General features: G+C 59.5%; 1 protein-coding gene across 3 annotated transcripts; it reads right to left on the bottom strand.

Annotated features, from left to right (window-relative positions):
* Window positions 1-2,937: 2,937 nt before the first annotated feature.
* Window positions 2,938-10,280, bottom strand: LOC128347270 (elongation factor 1-alpha-like). Of its 3 annotated transcripts, none has more exons than XR_008317473.1 (3): window positions 10,186-10,280; window positions 4,441-4,617; window positions 2,938-3,391 (listed from the first exon to the last, which is right to left on the bottom strand). XR_008317473.1 is itself a non-coding variant. In XM_053301658.1 (3 exons), exons 1-3 carry the CDS (start codon window positions 7,639-7,641, stop codon window positions 3,041-3,043), a joined length of 657 nt encoding a protein of 218 aa, XP_053157633.1. In that variant the 5' UTR covers window positions 7,642-7,688; the 3' UTR covers window positions 2,938-3,040. The 3 variants fall into 3 exon arrangements, 1 of the variants encoding a protein (XP_053157633.1); XR_008317474.1 differs by lacking the exon at window positions 10,186-10,280 and adding an exon at window positions 8,108-8,239; XM_053301658.1 differs by lacking the exon at window positions 10,186-10,280 and adding an exon at window positions 7,513-7,688.
* Window positions 10,281-10,871: the final 591 nt, after the last annotated feature.

Here is a 10,871-nt window from a genome sequence, read left to right as displayed (position 1 = left end):
AACATTTTTAAAAGGGTACAAGTGGAGTTTGATTACAGATAATTAAAAGCAGAGCCAATTATCTACTGGATCCAGCAGCCACGATTCTTCATCACCCCAGAGAGTCCTCGAGGCAGAGGGCCATGGTGGGGTCCTGCCCCACAGGCTCCTGGCCAATACAGTGGAGACCGAGAGCCCACCACCAAGGGGGCTTGGGGAGCAGCTTGCCCCGGGGCCTGACCAGCAGAAGCCTCCTGAGGGTCGCTAGGCAGAGAGGCGGGCGGGGAACGGAGCCCTGAGGAAGGGCTCACTGGAAGGGCACGGAGGGCACCTGAGGAGGGGGAGGCCCCGGGGGGAGCAGAAGGGGCTGAGGCGGAGACACTGGAGGGACCCAGGGGGTGGACGCCTGATGGTAGGGAGCCACTGCAGGCGAGGGGGCCTGGGGGGCCCAGGAGGCTCCAGGAGCCAGGACAGCCAGCAAGGGGGCAGAAGGAAGGGGGCACAGCCCTGGCTGAGGGGCATGTGGGGAGTCCAGAGCATGGGGTGGTAGGAGGGAAGGGTATCCCGCAGACCCCGGAGGAGGGGCGGAGAGGGAAGCATGAGGGTAGGGGCTGTGCTGGGGAGGTGGGCACCTCAGGGGAAGGAGGAGGTAGAGGCCCGGCTCCTGGCAGTGGCAGTGCTTGTGCGAGGAGGGGGAGGCAGCGGTGGCTGGTCCGCCACAGGGTGGCACACCACGCCCTGACTGGGCCAGGGAGGCTGCACAGAGCCCGGCAGCCCTCGGGATGGAGGGCCCTGGAGGAGGGACGGGGCTGGCTGCTGCTGGAGGGCGTCTGGTCCAGTGAGGGGCGGAAGCCGGTCCAGTGGCGCTCCAGCCGGCGGCGGCAGCTGCTGGCCTGGCCCAGAGGCGGGGGGGGGCAAACCCTGGGCTGCAGGGAAGGGGGGGGAGGGTCTGCCCTGGCAGTGGGGGCCAGGAGTGGCTCAGCTGGCCTGTCAAAGGGGCCAGCGGGCAGCCCAGCCTCCCCCGCACCGAGCCGCCTGCCGCTGGGCAGCCCGGCCCCTTCTCCCCCCCCCCCCGCCCCCAAAGCAGCCCTCCCTCTGCCCCAGCTCTGCCCCAGCGAGAGGCAGCTCCGGGTCCTCCCATCTCAAGCGGCCTGGGGCTCCCGAGCACTCCGGCGGGGCCAGGAGGTCAGGGGCCTGGGCTGCTGGCTCGCGACTCAGAGTCGCTGTCCAGCCCTGAGAAAGGCCACCAGACAGACAGACAGGAGCTCGGCCAGTTCCCAGGGCCTCGCCCGCCGCCGCCGCAGCCGCCTTCTCTGGGCAGCACCAGCCGGCAGGAGCAGTCCCCCAGCGGGCCAGCCTGCTCCTGCCCGCCCCTCCCTGCCGCTGCCCCTGGGCCGCCCTCCCGCTTCCCCACAAGGGCCACCTGCCCGAGTGCCGCCTCCTCCTCCTCCTCCCTGAGCCCAGAGGCGGCTCAGCCTCCTGCACGTCTTCCCACCCGCTTGCAAGACAGGCTCTCTGGCCAACCGCAGCCCAATGCACACCGTCCCGCCAGTTCAGTGCAAGGGCCACCAGCTGGTGCCCTGAGGTAGCCTTCCCAAGGCTGAACACCTGACCGGCCCAACACGGGGCGGGGGGGGGGAGCTGTGCTATTCCCAGGCCTGGCCCCTGCAGCAGGGATCACACACAGAGCCCCCCCCCCGCTACAGAGGCTGAAAGGAGCGCTGAAGGGGGGCAGCAGCAGCAGCTCCATCAAAGGCTGTGGGGCTTGAGCATTAACTGCAGCCCGCCCAGGGCACCGCCCCTCCCTCTCCAGCCCCACCAGGCACACACAGAGCTGGCCTCTGGGCCTGGCGGCTGGCACAGAAGTCAGGCTCTGCTCCAACGGGCTGCATTCAGGTGCAGCTAGAGAGCCAGCCCCGGGGGAGGGGGCGGTGGCAGGCAAAGCCTCTCCTCCCTGTCCAGGGGACTGTCTGTCTGGGAGGAGAGCTGGGCTCGTCCCCTTTGCTAAGCAGGGCCCACCCTGGTTTGCATCTGAATGAGAGACTCCATGTGTGAGCTCTGTAAGATCTTCCCCTGAGGGGATGGGGCGGATCTAAGGAGAGCATCTGCCTGCTTGCATGCAGAAGGTTCCCAGTTCCCTCTCTGGCGGCTTCTCCAAGAGAGGGCTGAGTGAGACTCCTGCCTGCCACCTTGGAGACAGAGCCGCTGCCAGCCTGGGTAGACAATACTGAGCTAGCTGGACCAAGGGTCAGACTCTGCAGCTTCCTGTGTTCCAATGGCCGTCCATTCCCAGGCACCACCACAGGCCCTGCTCCCGTCCCTTGGTATCTGCCCCCCCCCCGGCAACACCCACCACAGCCACCCCGTAAGACTGGGCTCTGCTTCCCAGGCACTCTCGCGCACTAGCCCTTCTCCTCTCTGAGCAACTCACCTGCTGCTGGGGTGATGCCAGGCCCTTCCCCCGCCCGAGGGGCCAGGCTGCTGCCAGTGCTACCTGGATCAGCCCCCCCCCTGCCCCCCCCCGCCGTGCCTTCTGCTTCCACCTCCCTTTCTCGCAGGGGCTTCCTGGGCTCACCCAGGAAGCCCAACCCCGCCCTGCCCAGGATGCCGTGCAGCTCCTTGCAGAAGGGGCAGCGTCCTGCTGGGGCCCCCCCCCTGCAACTGGACGGCCAGATACTGCCTCTGCAGTGGTTCCGCCTGGAGGCCGCACTGCTCTGGGGAGCGCTGACTCCTGCCTGCTCGAGAGCCAGGGACAGCCGTTGCGGACGGGGGAGGCCAGTGGCTGAGCGACGACAGACTGTGCCCCTCCAGACCGACAGGAGGCTCTTCTTCTCCTCTTCTCCTGTGAGAATAAACTCAAGTATGTAGTACACCACTCTGGGCTCCTTGGAGGAAGAGCGGGAGATAAATGTAAAAATAAGTAAATAAATAAAATGGTAGGACTCCATGGGGCAAATATTGGGGAAGGCACAGACCTGGCTGCTTTCTTGCAAATTCTCACGTTTGAAAATTGAGGCCTGAATGCCAACCATGAACCACAAACGTGGCCTTTCGTGGCCTTTCATTTCCGCTGGAGGTGCTGCCATCCCCCCCATCCCCACCCCGAAAGACATAGGCTGCCTACCCCAAAACCAACCAACTGCAGGTTGTCCCCCCATAAGGCAGAGATGGGGAGGAAGCCCACAGTGTTGGGGTCCTGGCCCAATTCCTGGAAGCAGCTCCAGATGTCCTTGTGGATGTAGTCGTAGCGGGGCTGGTGGCGAGGCGGCTTTGTGGAGTCCATCTTGTTCACACAGACAACAATCTGCTTCACCTGAAGTTCACAAACTGAGCAGACCCACTTCTGGATCAGCTCCCGATGGGCCTCGTATTCCCCCTCAGCGGCAGAGATCAGCAGCATCACACAGGCAGTCTGCCGGGGGGGGGCAGGTTGCAGGGGGAGGCGGGGGGGAAGAAAGGGCATCAGCACCTCTAGGGATGCAGCTCAATGTCTCCCAACCAGATGAGGGAAGAGAGCCGGTCTGGTGGCAGCAAGCAGGACTGGTCCCCTTAGCTAAGCAGGGTCTGCCCTGGTTGCATAGGAATGGGAGACTAGGAGTGTGAGCACTACAAGATACTTCCCCTCAGGGGATGGAGCCGCCGCTCTGGGAAGAGAAGAAGGTTCCAAGTTCCTTCACTGGAAGCATCTCCCAAATAGGGCTGCAAGAGACTCCTGCCTGCAACCTTGGAGAAGCTGCTGCCAGTCTGTGAAGACAATCCTGAGCGAGATGGACCAATGGTCTGACTCAGTATTTGGCAGCTTCCTATGTTCCGAAGGGGACAAGTCACTCTTGCTACCACAAGACCAGCTCTCTTCCTCTTGGGCCTTGCAGCCCTCATTTTGGGACCCAATTCAAAGGACCGAGTTTCATTTTAGAGCCCCTAATTGATTAGGGCAGAATTTTAAAGAAGGAAGTCCTACTTTTGCTGGCTTTTCACTACCGCCTGGGTTGGTGGCAGCAAATATGCAGCCGTCCCTTGATGGGCATGATCTTGAAGACCCAGGATGCAGCATGGCCCAAGGGCAGGGTGGGTAGAAAAGGCCACCAAGACTATGAAGAAGGACCAGCCACTCCACTGGGACGCCCAGAGCTGGACCTGGTGGGCCGCTGGTCTGAACCAGCAAAGCTCCTCTTCTGCCTGGACACCAGGCGGTGTCAGGGATGTGGAAAGAGCAGACCCAACGGTGCCTGAAGGGAGGTCCTTCCAGCCAGCGTGGCCTTAGACACAGGCATGCAGCTTGGGACAGTGCCAGACCCAGAGGTGTCCCCCCAGGGTGATTTCCAGGCACTGACCCAAAAGCCACCTCCCAGCTGGGGCAAAGGCCTGAGCCAAGAGGCAAAAGCCGGCTGCGTTTCCTGATCCCGCCCATCGAGACAAGCGTCTCTGTACCTGGGGTCGGGGGCAGAAGAAGGCACTTACCAGATCCCCACTTGGGAAGAAGCTGCTAAGGGTCCCTGCACTCAGGGAGGCTGCAATCGCGACTTCACACTTGGGGCTCCTGTAGTGCCACCTTGGTCTCCTGGGCGCTGCTTCACTCTCCTGCACATCCGCAAAGCACTCCAGCAGCTGGGCGTAGGTCAGGGCGTGCTCCTCCTTCTGCACGGGGAGATGGGGCAGAGTGGAGGGCGCGAGGCCAGGCAGGAGGCACCCACGGCATCTCCCCATGGCCAGACAGTAGGACTAGACACACAGAGAACCATCACCCCACAACACCATCATCCCTGGGAGGGGGATAGGCAGGAGGATTGTGCATCCCGGCCCCCATGCACAGGTGGGGGGAGGCACCTGCAAGGAGCGTGGTGGGCCATCATCATCTCTCTGGCAGCCCCAGTAACTGAAAGTGGAGAACCTCCAAGCAAGCGGAGAGCGAGGCCGGGGAGGCGCCAGGAAGGTTGGCTGGAAGGGCTGGCAGGGCCCAGCCCGGGAAAGAAAAGACCTCCCTGGTGGAGGATGAGCAAATCCGGCCACTGGCACAGACCCCAGCTGCCACTGCAGGACCCCAAGTCTGCACAGAGCCTAATCTCGGTCCTTTCTGCAGCATTTCCCAGCACGCCAAAGGCTTCCCATCATCCGATCCCTTTTCCACAGACGAGGCATGCCGGGCAGTCCCAGCCATGGCCACTAGTCCAGATGGCTCTAGACAACCCCCAAGGTCAGAGGCCAGGGGCCTCCGAAGAGGTGCAGGGGAGCAGCAGCAGCAGTAGCAGAGGGGGTCCCATGCCTCCACCCCCTGCTTGGGGGCTGCTTCCCAGAGGCATCTGGTGGGCCATCCTGGGAAAGAGGGGGCTGCACTAGCTCAGCCTGGGGCCTGATCCAGCAGGGCTGCTCTGATGCTCTAGGCCTGCCGCCCAAGCCTGCCGAACTCCTGCGGGTCCCCTCTTGCCTCATTCTCCCAGTGCCCTGTGCACAGGGGTGGAAGACCCCAAGCAGCCTGGGAAGAAGCCCAGCCCCATCAGCCAGGCCTAGCCCTCTCCAGGGTGCTAGAAGCCTGCCAAGCTGGTCTCCCAGTTCATGCTGCTGGAGAGAGACCGAGAGCCTCCGAAGCTAAGCCTGGAGTGAACAGCAGAGGATGTGTTGGGGACAAGCCACAGGGGCAGGCATCTCCCAGAGCCTGAGATACTGACCCCATTTTCAAGTGGCCTCTAGTCAGACCAGAAACCAGCGGGCATGCCTACAGAAGAGGGAGGCAGACAGATACCCCCCCCCTCCAGTGTCAAGGGTCAATTCAAGTGGTGGGTTTGGGACAAGGAACTCACTCTAAGTGGTTATTTCTTTCATGGCCAGCAGGAAGCGCTGTTGCACTTCACTCTGATGTAAGGACCACTGGGTTTTGTTTTAGAAGAGACATCACCATAAGCAGGCAGGCAGGGAAGAAGGCAGAAGGGAAGCCTCTTTTTGTGCCAGTGGAAGCGGACCCAAAAGAGGACTGCGAGGAGAGACGGGAACCCCACCCCCACCCGACTTCTGATGGAGTAAGCAGCAACGTGGGCAAATTTGCAGACAACACCAAACTATAGGGACATAGGAAGCTGCCATATACTGAGTCAGACCATTGGTCTATCTACCAAAGTATTGTCTACACAGACTGGCAGCGGCTTTTCCAACGTTTCAGGCAGGAATCTCTCAGCCGTATCTTGGAGAAGCCAGGGAGGGAACTTGAAACTTTCTGCTCTTCCCAGAGCGGCCCCATCCCCTGAGAGGCTCACATGTGGTCTCCCATTCAAATACAACCAGGGCAGACCCTGCTTAGCTAAGGGGGACAAGTCATGCTTGCTACTACAAGACCAGCTCTCCTCCCTCCTACCCTATTTAGGGAAGTGAAATCCAAAAGAGATTGTGAGCAGCTCCAAAAGGATCTCTCCAAACTGGGGGAGTGGGTGACAAAGTGGCAAATGCAGTTCAGTGTTGGCAAGTGTAAAGTGATGCACATTGGGACGAAGAACCCCAACTTCAAGTATATGCTAATGGGATCCGAGCTGTCGGTGACTGACCAGGAGAGGGATCTTGGGTTAGTGGTGGACAGCTCGTTGAAAGTGTCGCCTCAATGTGCGGCAGCTGTGAAAAAGGCCAATTCCAAGCTAGGGATCATTAGGGAGGGGGTTGAAAATAAAAGTGCTAATATTATAATGCCCTTATACAAATCTATGATACAGCAATATTTGGAGTACAGCATGAAGTTCTGGTCACCACATCTAAAAAAGGACATTGTAGAACTGGAAAACATGCAGAAGAGGGCAACCAAGATGATCAGGGGCCTGAAGCATCTGCCTTACGAGGCAAGGCTGCAATACCTGGGCGGGGGGGGGGGGGTTAGTTTGGAAAAGAGGCAACTACGGGGAGACACAATAGGCTACAAAGTTATGCATGGAGAGGAGAGATTGAACAGAGAAATAGTTCTCCCTCGCTCACAACACTAGAACCGGTGTCGTCCCATGAAACTGAAGGCAGGGAAATTTAGGAACAACAGAAGGAAGTCCTTTTTCACACAGCACATAATTAATCGGTGGAATTCTCTGCCAGGGGATGTGGTGATGGCCACTAGCTTGCATGGCTTTAAAAGGGGCCTAGACAAATCCACGGGGGACAGGCTATCAATGGCTACTAGTCTGGTGGCTACAGGCGATTTCCAGGCTCCGAGGCAAGATGCCTCTGAACACCAGTTGCAGGGGAGAGAGCGCATGCCCTCAACTCCTGCCTGTGGGCTCCCCAGAGGCGGCATCTGGTGGGCCACTGTGTGAAACAGGATGCTGGACTAGATGGGCCCCCTTGGGGGGCCTGATCCAGCAGGGCTGATGGTGTGCCATGGGGAAAGGGCCGGGCTCTATGAGGAAGCACTTCAAGCGTCCCCCTAAAACTCCTGTGGCAAATTGGGGCCCCTCAAGAGTCCACCTCTCCTCACCAGAGCCCACTAGGCCAGGCTTAGGAAAACAAGAGGGGCAAGTAAGGCCCCCACACAAGCGGACACGCCCGTGTCCCTGCGGAGGGAGCTACCTGTTCCCAGAGCTGCACCATCCTTCTGGGCCCGAGGCCCCCCCATCGGTAGAGAAGGTGCCCAGTGAGTGCGGCTTTGCCGGCGTCATCTGGACCCAAGACCAGGACCCCAAGTGAAGACTTGTTCATGCCTCTCTCCGCCCAGCGAACGGCTCCTGTATGAGGCAGTGGCAGGGCGAGAAGGAACAAAACGGAAGGAGCCACAGACCCCGCAAAGTGAGAGACAAACCAGAAACCATGCTCTTGGGATGTGAGCAACTGCCTGCTTCGTCAAATGCCTTCTGGCCGCTACACATGAGAAGACCCAGCCACTGGAGGACAAGCATCCCTCTCAAACAGGACACTCGCTGTCCTGCAGAGGATGGTGTGGAAGTGACACATGCACGCACAGGTGCGGCCGCTGAAGCCAAGGAGGTCTGGTCCTGGAAGGCGCCCCTGCCCACACGCAGGGCACTCTTTGCAGAAGGGCAGCCGGGTCCTGCTGAGCAGCAGCAGAGCTCTGCTGTGGGGCCCCAGCCTGGCCCTCTAACAAGAGCCGCCTCCTCCATGAGTGCTCAGCAAGCAAGAGCAGCTGGTTCACATGCTTAAGACCCACTTGGGGAGTTGGTGGTTCCACTTAGGAGGAATCGCTTCACCTCCACTGCAAGACCAGCAAGGGACAATCTGACCCGTTTCCGCCAAGTCCCTCACACACAGGCCCCAAGGATACGGTCCTGGCCATGCCCAACACAGCGGGAAGCATATCCTGCAGAAGGCAAACGTAGGCACTGCTGCAAGCAACCCCCCGCAGAGCTACCAAGCCGTCTCCCCCTCCCCACCCCGGGCTTGCCAGGTCCGCCTCACCCCCTTTCCCTGCACTTTTAACAGCAGGCAGCAACTCACACAACAGGTGCAGCAGCCCTTCGTGATGTCTGGGAAAACATCAGTGGGGAAGAAGCCTCACCTGCTGGATTTCTGCTTGCGGTGCAGCACTTAAAGGCACAGACATCCATCAGGACAAACAAGGCAGGCTGCTCTGCACTGCCAGCGCCTGGTCCTGAGGCTGCTTGCTTGACCTTTTGTCCTTAGCAGCCATCGCCAGAGGGAAGCACCTCCAGGGATGTAGGCGGGGCGAGAGACCCCCCCAGCCTCAGAGAGGCATGCGCGGGGGGGGGGGCTGGACCGCCCACCTGCCACCAGGAGAGCAATGGGACTTTGGGGAGCAAAGAGCCGCTCTCTACCCAGGCCCAAGTGCCCTCCAGACCACCCACCAGGTGGGTTCAGGGCAGAAGGGGGGCAGGCAATGAGGAGAGGCGGGGGGGAGCCCCGGGGTCAGCCCAAGGCAGGGGTCCTGACCATGTGCACTCACAAGAAGCAGCCAGCCAAGAGGGATGGGGGGGAGAGCCAGGAAGCCCCTGCAAGGGCAGCGCCAGCTAGAGCCCAAGCCCCCACCCCCTGCCTGCCTGCCTGCCTGCCTGCCTGCCTGCCTGCCTGCCTGCCTGCCCCAATCCTCACCCAGGACCTACCAAGCCGCCAAGAGCGCAGCCCCCTCCTGCAGCCCCACGGCATACCCCTCCCACCTCTCCCAGGGGAAGCTTTAAACCCCGAGAGCAGAGGGCGCCCCCACCCCCAGGGAGCCCATTGGCTGAGGCTGCTCTGGGGCAGAGAGAGAGACACTCAGCCAGCAGGCGCCTCCAGCTGAGTCCCAGGCTAGCCCTCCCTCTGAGCCCAAGAGCCAGGGGTCAGCCTCTGAAACCCACGGCCAGGAAGCTGAGGACTGGCAAAAGGAAGGCACTCCTACCCCCAGCACAGTGTTAGTCTGTGGAATTCACTGCCAAGTGGATGGCATCTTGGTGACTGCTTCTTTGGAGGGCTTTAAAAGGGAAGAGTCAGGTTCATGGAGGACACGTCTAGAATCAGTGGCTGCTAGTCCTGATGACTTTATGCTACCTGGCAGGGTGCCTCCCAATACCAGTTGCAGCGGAGCCACAGCAGGAGGGAGGGCAGGCAGCCCCTTTCAGCTCCTGCCTGTGGACTTTCCAGGGGCATCTGGCGGGCCACTGTGGGAAACAGGAGGCTGGACTAGATGGGCCTCCTTGGGGGGCCTGATCCAGCAGGGCTCTTTCTTGTGCTCAGTACAATCTGGTCTCTGAGATGCAGTGGGGCTGAAGGGTTGGCTGGTTTATATATTGTCCCAGACTCACTTCTCCTGGTGTTTACAGTAAAATAACAAATTAAAACATTAAACATTAAAACAATGTAAAACAATCCACAGATTCTACACAAATCTAATGAAAAGCTTGGGTGAATATTGATTGACTGATTGATTGATTGTTAAATTTATATACCGCCTTTCATTAAAGCAATCCCAAGGCGGTTTACAGAGAAAAAAATATTTTTTTTAAATACAAGATGGTAAAAAAGACACAATTAAAATATTAAGTGGGGGAAAATATTGGGGGGATCTTTTAAAGGATGTCAGAGATGGGGGGGCTCTTATTTTGGCAGGGAGCACATTCCAAAGCCTCCAAGTGGCAACAGAGAAGAAGGCCCGTCCACTCACCACCAGCCCAGCCCAGCCCTCCCCGGCTGATCTCATGCTCAGTGCCCCCCCCGCCCCGCCCAGGCTGCTGCCGCTGCCACTGCCCCCCTCTCTCTCCCTTCCTCCTTACATGCCCTGCCGTGTGCACTCACTGAGAGGGCAGCCCTGTTGGGCAGCAGCCAGCCTGGACATGCACTCTGCAGGGGCAGCTAAGGCAAAGCTCTCCTTTCCTCTCCTCTCCACCAGCCTTACCTCCACATCTGCAACGTGAGCACACAGGGCTATGCCTGGAGCACCTTCCTTATGAGGCAAGGCTGCAACACCTGGGGCTTTTTAGTTTAGAAAAAATACGACTGCAGGGAGACATGATAGAGGTCTACAAAATCATGCATGGTGTGGAGAAAGTGGAGAGAGAGAAATTCTTCTCCCTCTCACACAACACTAGAACCAGGGGCCATCCCACAAAATGGAATGCCAGGAGGTCTAGGACCAACAAACAGAAGTACTTTTTCACACAACGCATAATCCACTTGTGGAATTCTCTGCCACAAGATGTGGTGACAACCAACAACCTGGATGGCTTTAAGAAGGGTTTGGATCACTTCATCGAGGAGAGGTCTCTCCACAGCAACCAGTCAGAGGGCTATAAGCCACCTCCAGCCTCCAAGGCAGGATGCCTCTGAGTACCCCTTGTAGAGGAGGAACAGCAGGAGAGAGGGCATGCCCTGCCTGTTGCTTCCAGCAGCATCTGGTGGGCCACTGTGCGAAACAGGATGTTGGACTAGATGGGCTTCCTTGGGCCTGATCCCGCAGGGCTGTTCTGATGTTCTTATGCAGA

Source organism: Hemicordylus capensis, chromosome 2, assembly GCF_027244095.1.
Source record: "Hemicordylus capensis ecotype Gifberg chromosome 2, rHemCap1.1.pri, whole genome shotgun sequence".
Classification (NCBI taxonomy): Eukaryota; Metazoa; Chordata; class Lepidosauria; order Squamata; family Cordylidae; genus Hemicordylus; species Hemicordylus capensis.
The sequence above is the reverse complement of the archived record's forward strand: the minus strand, read 5'-3'. Positions and strand labels throughout refer to the sequence as shown.